The 12,882-nt window shown below is 36.7% G+C and overlaps 1 protein-coding gene across 1 annotated transcript in view; it reads right to left on the bottom strand.

The window, feature by feature from the left end:
* Nucleotides 1–1,326: 1,326 nt before the first annotated feature.
* Nucleotides 1,327–12,882, bottom strand: part of LOC137402641 (protein furry homolog-like) — a 120,120-nt gene continuing 108,564 nt past the window's right edge. Inside the window, exons 60-64 of the mRNA XM_068089146.1 lie at nucleotides 12,354–12,374; nucleotides 8,696–8,806; nucleotides 5,805–5,965; nucleotides 3,972–4,108; nucleotides 1,327–2,548 (exon numbers count right to left, since the gene is read on the bottom strand). Of these exons, the coding sequence (XP_067945247.1) occupies nucleotides 2,142–2,548; nucleotides 3,972–4,108; nucleotides 5,805–5,965; nucleotides 8,696–8,806; nucleotides 12,354–12,374 (837 nt within the window). The 3' untranslated portion in view covers nucleotides 1,327–2,141. The remainder of the gene's footprint in view (nucleotides 2,549–3,971; nucleotides 4,109–5,804; nucleotides 5,966–8,695; nucleotides 8,807–12,353; nucleotides 12,375–12,882) is intronic.

Genomic DNA, 12,882 nt, shown 5'->3' with positions numbered 1-12,882 from the left:
AAAAGATATAGGAGAGAAATATCAAGTGAGTTTAGGAATCTGGAAAAATACATTAGTCGAGAAAAGCTGTTTTTATGCGATTTTAAGCAATGCGATTAAGTAAAAGATGATTGTCTGATAGCAATTTAGATGATTCAGTCATTTTGCAGCTGGTCAAAGCTATTCAAATCAGTAAAATACTCTAATCACTGTAATAGCAAGTCCAATACTCTAATCACTATAATAGCAAATCCAATTAAGTAGATTCCTTTCACAGAAAAGCTTTAAATAAAAATAGGTCGATAACATAGACAGCAAAAAACTTATCTGTAAATTTTGCAGAAACAACTTCCACAAAATCTTACATCCAGAAAATCTAACATGTTTTTTTGGTGAAATGTTTTTAAGAAAATTCAAATCTAGCTTAGAATGTTGAAGAGCTAAAGAAATTATTTTTCATTTATACGAGTTCGAATCCCATATGGTGCGATCTTTTTTCTCAGCGTCCAACTGTGGCTTTGGACCGATGTATGTGGCTCCTAATATACTAAGGGTTTTGGAGTCAACCAAAGGTGATAATTTAAAACATTAGCTCGAATTCAGCAAGTATTACACGAAGACCGTATGACATTGTGCAGCACCCTGTGTTTAGGGTACTGTTGTTATGCCTTAGACAGGCTGGTATATGTTGATATGCAATAGTGTGGTGAATAGAAAGTAGAAGGAATACAAACCTTCAGTACTCTTGTCAACACTTGGTAATCACTGTCGTATAGAATCAGCGATCTAAGCAAAGCAAGTTTGTAGTTACCCAAAATATTTGTACTAGTTATTTTTTCAGTTCAGTACCAACTGCCGTAACAAACTCTGCAAGCAACTTTGAAGGAAACTCACTTAATCTTAGTATTCCTAAACACTTTGTTCCACTGATATATGCAATGAAGATTTTATACGCACTGTATATATGTACATGTATGTCACATGTACAGAGCAGTTGTCATGTGTACTGTATTTACAGTAAAATCTGTATTTGAATGCCACCGTTATTTGAACGCTACTTCTAGTAAACTTTGAGCGCCACGTTAAGAGAAGGGTGGAAAAATAGAGCGCCACCCTATAATCGAACGCTTATATTAATACATAATGAGATCTAGTCCCCAAACAAACCATAATTTTTTATCACAGACCTTTGTTGATAGTTTTCAAAATAGACTGAACGAAACTCTATTCCAGGAGTAGAGCTACAATCCACACTCACATACAGCATCAATGACCGCAGACCTCTTCTCTACAAGCTCAACAACGTAAGGCTATTTCACAATTAAATTAAGTGGTCTGAGATTTTTAACAGCTTTGAATTCTTATTTCTTGTACAAAGAATCAGGTTGAAAGTTACAGGTACTTGCGAACATGGTGAACATTAATTATGACAGCACAGCAACCCTCGGAAAAGACCGGATAAAATGTCGCATTGACTAAGCTGCACCATTTGCACAGAAACATACCTCTCATACAAAAATATGTTCCAGAGCATGAAAAATGAAAAAAGAAAAATGTAAGTAAAAGGAATTTTGAGATTACAGAAAGTCAAATGTAACAGCTTCAAAAACAAGACAGCTTATCCTGATAATATAACAGCTTCAAAAACAAGACAGCCTATCCTGATAATGTAATAGCTTCAAATACAAAACAGATTATCCTAATAATGTAACAGCTTCAAATACAAGATGGCTTATCCTGACAATGTAACAGCTTAAAATACAAGATAGCTTATCCTGATAATGTAACGGCTTCAAAAACAGGACAGCTTATCCTGATAATGCAACAGCTTCAAATACAAGACAGATCATCCTGATAATGTAACAGCTTAAAATACAAGATAGTGTATCCTGATAATATAACAGTTTTGGATACAATGTATCTTATCCTGACGATACAAATGAAACTGCCTACGAAACAAAGATAAATTAGCTAACATGCTAAACTTTGCAGCCGCAAAGATAAAAGTATTAAATGTAATAGCTGTAATTCCTGAAGTAGCAACCATAACAGCTACAAAATAAAAATACAAAATATAATAGTTCAAATGACGGAGTGAAAACAGAAGGTTGAACATTGAACAAACAGAAGCCTCTGAGAGTTTCAAACTCATTTATACTGATTTAAAGAGCACTCGTCAGTTTTACCGAGTCTCCATTTGACAATGACTTTGTCTCATCTCCGCTAGCGCTTGTCGAGGGTGACCGACACCCACCCTTACTGCCAGCCAAAGGAGACAAAGGTGCGCTGCTACAGCTCTCCCTGGATGCCGGAGATGCAGGCAGCAGCTGCAAGTCCATAGGTCGAACTTTAGGAGAAACATCCGCGCTTTTGGGCTTGCTGAAGTCAGATAGCCTCGAAGGAGATGTGGTCTTTTTAGAATCCGAGGAGTTATCCGTCTTACAGATGACCTCCACTTTGCTTGACTGAGAGAGATGCGTGAGGACAGAGTTGAGCTGTAGCCTGAGATCTAATAGTTGTCTGTTGATAGAGGAGTGGTCGACTGCGCTTCTTGTTACCACCACCAACCCTGTCAGTAAAATAACTTAACATATTCTCTGCTTTTTCAGAATTTTATAAATATTTAAAGCTGTTCCTCCTCACAGACCGAGCACACGGCACATGTTTGTGTGTTAGCACTCGGTGCTGACGCATAAACATGAATAATGAAGGCTTTAGCTACTTCCAGAAAAAATATATTGACGTGAGACTTTACGCCTGACTTTCGACTGTTTTCGATTTGCGATTATCATGAACCTAACAAACTATTTAGAGCTTTTATTACGTACGCTTGGCAGACCCGTAATGAGTAAAAACTATGTGCATAATCAATTCATGAAGTGGCAAGGTGGTGGAGTAGTGGGGTGGTTCGAGTGCTGAACCATGAATCGGAGGACCCAAGTTTAATTCACACGAATGAAAAAAAAATTCTCAACTCCTTTAGCGAGGCTTCAAATAGATGAATGGATGGACGAACAAAACGGACGAACAAACGGACGAACAAACAGACGGACGAGCAAACGAATGGACGAACGAACAAACAGATGAACAAACAGACGAACAAACAGATGGCCGAAAGGACACTACTTTTATTATAGTGAAAACTACATGAATGCTCGGCGTTAGCCGGGTTATAAAGGTCTTTGAACAGACTATTTATTTTTAATCAACATAATCAACATTTACCACTCTAACTTTTAAATTAAGGTGTTCATTTATTTCTGTATGTGTTATAAGTTTAACCAAATTTATGCTACATCTATAAATGAAAAATTTGGTTTTCACATACATTCATCTTTACATCTTTTTATGATGTGTTTGTTTTAAAGCTCCATTATATGTAATTATCTCAAGTATTCATTAAGGAGTTATCTTGTCTTGAGCTGTGGAACAAATTGAATGACTGGCATGGGGTAATCTTCGCGGAATATTTGGTCTGATATGACCGTTTTAACATACAAAGGAAACCTTGAAACAGATTAAATTCATATATAGTCATTTGACTGTCCGCTTCTAATACCACCGTCATTATTATAGTTAGCGGCCTCTGACATCAGAAGATTGGGAAATCGGCCAATGAGAAAGATTTTTATGAGAAATGACACGCTTGACGAAAATCTACAAATCATTCCTTTTAGCAATATCTTTTGTATAACTGTTTGTAAATCTGTAACCAGCCCTTTGACATCACATATGAGAATAACTATAGGCCAGTGGACACCAAAGTACCAATTATCAATTTAGGCACCGAGACAAATTACATGTAAAAAAAGTTTTTCCTCTGAGTAAACCAGATTAGAATATTATAGTTGAAGTTCTCATGAATAGAATTGGAAACTAAGGCAGTAACTCTATAGCAAAATATACTAGCAAAATACTAGCAAACATTAAAATCAAAACTACCCGTAGGCAGCTGTACTTGACTAAAATCAATGACATCGTCTACCACTCACCATTTTTCTTCTCGTCAACCAAATGATTGCAGTAAATGCTAAGGCATGCTGAGATATCATCAGCGATAGTGAGGCCAAATCTGTCCCCAGGCCAGTGATGTCGGACAGTTCTCAGAAACTGAATACACTGTGTATACCTGCAGTGACAGGCAGCACGTTTACGGCACTACTCTATCTTGGCAGCACTACTCTATCATAGAACTACTCCATCATAGAACTACTCTATCATAGAACTCCTCTATCATAGAACTACTCTATCATAGAACTACTCCATCATAGAACTACTCTATCATAGAACTACTCTATCATTAAACTACTCTATCATAGAACTCCTCTATCATAGAACTACTCAATCATAGAACTACTCAATCATAGAACTACTCTATCATAGGACTACTCCATCATAGAACTACTCCATCATAAAACTTCTCTATCATAGAACTACTCTATCATAGAATTACTCCATCATAGAACTACTCTATCATAGAACTACTCCATCATAGAACTACTCTATCAATAAACTACTCTATCATAGAACTCCTCTATCGTAGAACTACTCAATCATAGAACTACTCCATCATAGAACTACTCCATCATAGAACTTCTCTATCATAGAACTACTCTATCATAGAACTACTCAATCATAGAACTACTCTATCATAGAACTACTCTATCATAAAACTACTCCATCATAGAACTACTCTATCATAGAACTCATCTATCATAGAACTACTCTATCATAGAACTACTCAATCATAGAACTACTCCATCATAGAACTACTCTATCATAGAACTACTCCATCATTAAACTACTCTATCATAGAACTCCTCTATCATAGAACTACTCAATCATAAAACTACTCAATCATAGAACTACTCTATCATAGAACTACTCTATCATAAGACTACTCCATCATAGAACTACTCTATCATTAAACTACTCTATCATAAAACTCCTCTATCATAGAACTACTCAATCATAAAACTACTCTATCATAGAACTACTCTATCATAGAACTACTCTATCATAGAACTACTCTATCATAGAACTCCTCTATCATAGAACTACTCTATCATAAAACTACTCAATCATAGAACTACTCTATCATAGAACTACTCTATCATAGAACTACTCTATCATAGAACTACTCAATCATAGAACTCCTCTATCATTAAACTACTTTATCATAAAACTACTCTATCATAGAACTACGCTATCATAGAACTATTCCATCATAGAACTACTCTAACAGAGAATTGCTTTTCCCAAACCCCTTACAAACGAATAATAATATCATATACGAATCTGCATAGCTTCTAACAATGTTTATTCTTACAGACTTGAGTAGTATTCTTGTACTTAATAAACTTTGCCTTTGAAAGGTCAAATTCAAACAGTTCAGACTTTGAACCAGCTAAATATTGTTCTAATTTACGAAAGGGTCGACACATTGCGGTAAGATTGAATGAAAATATTTTCAAAACAACCAACCCTGAAGTTTCTTACAACAAGACTACTTCTGCTAAAAATGGAAAGGTAGAGCGAGGAGGGAGTCTAAGGTACACAGGCTACTTTGGCACCAGTTATCTGAAAGAAGCTAGTTTTTAATTTTGCTGAACAATTTACAAGTTTCTATCTCTCAGCAGGATGTTTTTTTTTCAAACAAAATTATATAATAGTTGACTCTTGGCTTCGGGAAGCCAGAGAAATCATAGAAAAGGTGATAACAACATAGTATATGGTTAAGAAAAGACTTGGTTACAACATTATTACGAAGGGACCTGTTCTGTTAGCCTGAGAACGCACAAATAAACATACAAAATTACACTTACCTCTTGTTGGTAAGCAGCTCAACGACCTTGTTTTCTGCTCCTGTCTGTGTTAAAACAGTCATATCTATCTCTGGGGGGGTTGAGGAGTCAGCCTCTATCACATTAATAGCTTCTTGCATCTCCGCAGCTATGGAGCTCATGCTATCTGACATATTCATCGCCTGTGTACAGGTAGAAAAACTCCTCAGGTAGTTTCGACTGCTAAAGTTATGTAGCTGAAAGGCGACTATCTAAAGAAGCGATTCAAAGACAAACTCTGGCAGCCAGAGATGTGCCGATATCCAAAGAGAGATCGGAAGCTGCTGCTGAATTATCATCAAATTATCAAGTCGCAGGAAACCCACCCTTGGAGTTGTTGTTCCTTAGTAGAAATAATTGCAAGCAGGTTTCCACACATTCGGAGCAAATCAAAATTTCACAAACTCTAGCTAATTATCATGCCAAAACCAAAGTAGGACATTTCACAAGGCGGTTAACCAAATCCAGCTGGTTATCCTTATCAATTTGCTATTTATGCCAAAACTTCATTGATGAGGTGATATATATTTCAAAGTATTGGGGTGATAGGTATTGAATATTTTGGTTTTAAATTGAAATCAAATTCAAATAAGTTTAGAAGGTCACAAAATGAAATTTAACATAGTCTTTTACACCAAACAGTAATCACCTGCAGGTGCGGGTCTTCACAAGAGCCATTCTTCAAAGAAAAAAACAATCTCTGAAATGCTTCCAGCAAAATGTCTAATTGAGGTAGTTTTGTGTGTTTCCATGCAGTAATAAGTCATTAAAAAAGAATTAAGTTTTCCAGTTTTTACAAAATTTATCTAGACTCACTACTTGAAATAAAAAAATGAAACCAGACAAAATTCAATTCAGGTCAGTTATATGGCTAGAATATCTTCTGAACAGTTGGCTGTGTGAACAGTTGGCTATAAGAACTAAGGCTATGTGAACAGTTGGCGATGTAAACAGTTGGCTATAAGAACTAAGGCTATGTGAACAGCTGGCTATGTGAACAGTTGGCAATGTGAACAGTTGGCCATAAGAACTAAGGCTATGTGAACAGCTGGCTATGTGAACAGTTGGCTACAAGAACTAAGGCTATGTGAACGGTTGGCTATGTGAACAGTTGGCTATGTGAACAACTGGCTATAAGAACTAAGGCTATATGAACAGTTGGCTATGTGAACAGTTGGCTATGTGAACTAAGGCTATGTGAACAGTTGGCTATGCGAACTAAGGCTATGTGAACAGTTGGCTATAAGAAATAAGGCCATGTGAACTGTATATAAGATATAAGAACTGTATAAGATATGATTCTTGAATTTGACTTTTGGAATGAGACTAAATATTAATTTCCCTATAATTTACTTGTTTGTCATCACATGAATACAACAGTTATATTCTTAAAAAAGACAGCCACCAACATATGCGCATATAAAGCTAATGTATGTATCATGATCACAAAAATGTGATTGTACTACATGTTGTTGTACTACATGCATTCATACTACATGTTATCATGCAAAAGGGTGTGCATATCAAGTGTCATCACACAAAATTTGATCCCATTTCAAAAGATTTTTTAATAATCTAATAGTTTATAAGTCAATACAAATAGGATAAATAAATAGCAATGTTCGGTACGGTAAGGGGATTGAATCTGATTCTTTGTAGGGGTTTTTGGTCTTTCACCTTACCAGCTTTAGGAATGTAAATCACAGACTTACAATTCTCAAGGAAAACTTCTGATTAGGCTGCACCGCAGTACATATTAATTGTTTTCTAATTCTGTGCAACTGAAAACTATTTCCACAGATTTGTTTAAAATAAACAATTATCATAGACTTAATGAATAACGCAATTAGGGGGTTCAACGATAAACTGACACTTTTAAAGATGAATTTGAGCTCAATTTTAGTAGACTTTATAAGAAAGTATCAGCGTTTTTCTATCATTTGTGATTGTTTTCAATGTTTTAGGTGATCCGACTGCCATGATGTTTCACGATCAAAATCGTCAAAACTTGACTGCGGTTAAACGCTCAAATTCAAGCAAAAGTGCGATAACGACATTTATAGTAGCACTTTGGCAAAGAGACGGTCAGAATAGAGACCTGTAATGTTGCAACTTGAATGCAATAGCCGATAGCAATAATGAGAGAAAAAGGCAGCCGCGCAACTAGTGACATCATTTCAGCTCATATTTTTCTTCCAAAGTTTTGACCGTGGTGAAGTTTTATCAATTTTAATCTTGAAACATCCTGGCATCAAATAACCTCAAACATAAAAAACAATCACAAGTGGTGAAAAAGTATTGATACTTTCCGATAAAATTCATTAAAATTCTGTGCAAGGTCATCCTTAAGCAACAAAGATAAACATTTGCTGACCGCTGACCAATCATATCAACATGGAAATATTCCACAAAGGAAGAAAAGCAGAGAGTTCAAGTACATTGAGTATTTAGTTTAGCTCATTGAGTTTTCATCCCCTTCACTACTGGCCCGTTTTGAACAAAGGTTCACCTCTGGGTGGTGGACAATTTAGTTTCTCTGAACCAATGCTCCCCATGACCGGTTGGTCCAGATTCAGAGATGAACAAAGTACAATGAAGAAAAGAAGAAGTCAAAATAATTGCTGCTAAAGTAACCACTCTTTGAACCATTTATGGCTTCTCACTCTTCATTGTACAAAACGCGATTAGACAATTATTGACCAATGTCATGACTGTTTAGACTGCAATGCTTAACTCAGTCAGTTTGCACAGAAATTAATTGCTAGGTGTTAGCTCGATGATGGTAATATGTTCATTTAGAAAACTTCAAAGGTCCTGTTCGAACCTCACCGTCTTCCTGCAGAGATATGCAAAAGAGGAAAGAAAATGCTTACCTCCTCATGCTGACACACCTCCTTCAGAGATTCAAGTAGTTTTATGTAGGTTGTGTAGAGCACAAACAGCTGATACTGTAACTTATAGAGTCCATTACACACCTCTATTCTCTACAAGGACAGCGATATCTCACGTGAAGTAGATTACAAGACTATACTTTGGTTTACATATGTTTACTTGATATTTCCCAGAAGCAATGAATGCCCGAACACTTCAATATGATAGGGGTTGTAAGGCTAAGTAGAGGCTGCTGTTACCATTGAACAACGTATGGAACTCGTGCCAAAATTGAGCCATCACAAAAAAAACAGTGCGCTTTACCTATTCACAAATAGTTGAAGGTAATGTGGTGGTTGGGAAAGTTGTGTATAGGTTGGAATAATTCTGAGTTGTGAAAGTTCTAAGGGCTTGTAGCCAAGAGCCTAATGGTCCTTTTAAACATCTCTGACCTAGTTCAGCCTTGTTGTAACCAAAGAGGAAATGACCAAATACTTTGTCACCAACCTTATCAAGGTGAAGGTCGGTGGACTGTAATTAACCTAATCAGAAATGAGATAATGACAATTTTAGTGAGAAAAGATGAGCAAGAGAGAATAACTCATGTTTTTCTATTCAACTACTTGGTCAACTCTGTACTACCAAATGCTCTTTCCTACATATTGGAAGTAAAACATTCTAATCAGTCTAAAAATATGTTGATATTGTATATAGCAACCTTTGACCTTATAAGATACGACAATAAATCAATAATGTCAACAACTTGTGTGGCCTGATACCACACAAGTATGTCGCCTTACAGTGCCTCGCGTTGCGCGTTGACAACTCGAGTTGATCAACTCGAGTTGCCGTGTTGTCCAACTCGAGTTGCCGAATTGTACAACTCGGCCTGGGTTTATGACCTCGAGTTGTGTTACCTATGCGCAAAACTAACACGGGTTCGTAAAGAAAGCAAAGTGAGTGATTGGGGTGTCTCATTTACAGAAATTTAATATTAATAATAATAATGATTTAAATATGTATACATATTTAAATTATATATTGGCGAGATTTGCGCATATTCATTACAATAAATATAAAGAGACAAAAACAATTGTAGAATGTAAAAAGCAAACTAAAAACAATCTATATGAGAACCGAGCAGCGAATTTTTTTTCCCAAACAGGTTTACATACGGCAGTAAAATTTTGGCTCATGATTGGCTTTAGTAATCGAGTTTTAGTAATCAAAACCTACATCATTACATTGAAAGTCAATAGTTATAATTAGAGAGGAACACAAAATTCCAAAATATTATTCAAAATGGCTTAAATTAATGAGTTTTAAGTGAGCGCCTCTTACGTTTTAACAGCACTTTTTGAATGATAACATCAGTTTTGCTACGTTATTTAGAATTTTGTGTTTCTTTCTAATTATAACTATTGATTTCTAATGTAATGATGTAAGTTTTGGTTACTAAAACTCAATTACTAAAGCCAATCATGAGCCAAAATTTTACTGCCGTATGTAAACCTGTTTGGGAAAAAGAAATTCGCAGCCAGCCGGGCAACTTCTTTTTCAAATAAAAAAAGAGTCATCTCTCTAGAATCTGACAAGAAACTGAATGAACACCAAAATGAACATAGAAGTTATTTCAACGGCGTTTAATGATGCACAAAAAATTCCATTTAGCTAGAGAAAATGAAACGATGAGATGTTCTCAAGCCGAGTTGTTGAACTCGAGTTGCTGTTTAAAGAACTCGGCTTGGGTTTTGATGAACTCGAGTTGTGCAACTCGAGTTGTACAACTCGAGTTATATTTACAAACTCGAGTTGTACAACTCGAGTTGTGCAACTCGAGTTGTACAACTCGAGTTGCAAACTCGGCACAGTATAATTCTAATAATTCGCTATTAGCTCTAGTTTTACAGTACATACATAGTTTAATTTCTATTAGCTAATGGGTGTCTATTGATATACCATTGTTAATATAACCAGATCTACGGTTATTCTACCGTAATACCAATATATTGCGCTTTACTTTTGAAAAGTCGTGTTGCGCGTTCACAACTCGAGTTGTGCAACTCGAGTTGATCAACTCGAGTTGTGAACGCGCAACGCGAGGCACTGTAAGGCGCCATACACAAGAGACTTCAGCATGACTGTAAGCTTCGAATCGGTATTCTCCACTTGGCTGTTGACAGTTTCTGTGCACATGAAGCCGTATATTGATAAAACAGAGAACTGTAGAAAAAGCCACCCTGATGTAAACTTCTTGCACCAGCTCAATCATTTCCTCTTTGATCATCCAGCCTTTTGAATTGACCGTGACGATGATCCCGACAAAAAATGTTTCCTACGACAAAGTCTTCCTTTTAAAAATAACCATGGTGGTTAGTTTCTTTTCATTAATCTACCAACCACAACCAGTAAAAAAGGATGATATCTGATTCTCAGGAGATGTCCTCGTTTGTTTTTCTATGGTACAGATTACAGTTGGTTCGGTATATCAAAGGTGAGAGGGATCTTCTTCTTGAAGATAAATCCGGAAAGATGGACATTGTGTCGTCGTAATTCTTTGGCAAATGCGGCAAACTGGTAGTTGTGCAAATGGAGAAATGAAGTGTTTTCATAAGACGGAAGCATCAGGAAGAACCTCGTTAAAATTGGTTAATCTCCGTATCACTTACATGTGGAGACTATAGAGATGCTTCTACCTGCTGATCTCTGTCCAGTAATCCACTGCTATATCTTCCCTCCTAATTTCGGCCATCTTGTATTGTTCTCTCAATGACTCTTCTTCTTCTTTGTTTTTTCATCTTGCTCATCTTATTCCTCCACTTCCTTCCCATCGACTTATTAATTTTGATTAATACTAATATTGAATTGGTACACAGTTGCTCTAGTTTGAAATCTGTGTCAACAGTGTGTCTCTTATCATGTGTCATTTCGTGGTCTTTAATTAAGGCATGCTGAGGCACCATATGTATCCAATGCTTACCGAAGAAGTCGTAATAAAACACTTTAACAGATTTTTAGGGTAGCGTAAAAAGATTCACTGTACAGACATATAAATATAAGATATTTTCATACAGTATAAGACGCATTGACTGCACGTTTTACTAATATAAAAATTTCATGTGCATTTTGTAATCTGAAAAAATATGGTACCGGCTGGCAATCATAGAGAAGGGAGTACAAACTGCAGAGGAGCAGAGACTAAAATTAAAGTTATATACAGAGATAATGTGCAGTAATATAAACAGGGTGATAGCTAACTGGAGCAGAAGAGCATGCCCTCGACTACTGGGTCACCATATATCAGTAATATAAACAGGGTGATAGCTAACTGGAGCAGAAAAGCATGCCCTCGACTACTGGGTCACCATATATCAATAATATAAACAGGGTGATAGCTAACTGGAGCAGAAGAGCATGCCCTCGACTACTGGGTCACCAAATATCAGTAATATAAACAGGGTGATAGCTAACTGGGGCAGAAGAGCATGCCCTCAACTACTGGGTCACCATATATTAGTAAAACAAAAAGGGTAGTAGCTAAGCACTGCAGAAGACTGCTGGCTATAGGGTCACCATTAATAACTTACGTCATGCTATGTCAAAGAAAAGTGTGTTAGAATAGATATAGATAAGAAGAAATAGATTTCAAGCAAAACTTACATAGATATAGCAGCATTCCATCTATTAACATAACAAAGTTATCAGAAAGTAAAAATAATAGAAGATTTTAGGAAAAAAGAAATCCCCACAATCGTGAAAAACAGAAGTGAGAGAAAGGAAGAGTGAGGAACGAAACCTGAGACGAGAGTGAGCGGAGAGTGAGAGGAGAGTGAGGGGAGAGTGAGAGGAGAGTGAAAGGAAGATGAGAGGAGAGTGAGAGGAGAGTGAGAGGAGAGTGAAAGGAAGATGAGAGGAGAGTGAGAGAAAATGAGAGAAAAGTGAGAGGAGAGTGAGAGGAGAGTGAGAGGAGAGTGAAAGGAAGATGAGAGGAGAGTGAGAGGAGAATGAGAGGAAGATGAGAGAAGAGTGAGAGGAGAGTGAGAGGAGAGTGAGAGGAGAGTGAGAGGAGAGTGAAAGGAAGATGAAGGAGAGTGAGAGGAGAGTGAGAGGAGAGTGAGAGGAGAGTGAGAGGAGAGTGAGAGGAGAGTGAAAGGAAGATGAAGGAGAGTGAGAGGAGAGTGAGAGGAGA

The sequence above is a fragment of the Watersipora subatra genome, chromosome 8, assembly GCF_963576615.1.
Source record: "Watersipora subatra chromosome 8, tzWatSuba1.1, whole genome shotgun sequence".
NCBI lineage: Eukaryota > Metazoa > Bryozoa > Gymnolaemata > Cheilostomatida > Watersiporidae > Watersipora > Watersipora subatra.
The sequence above is the reverse complement of the archived record's forward strand: the minus strand, read 5'-3'. Positions and strand labels throughout refer to the sequence as shown.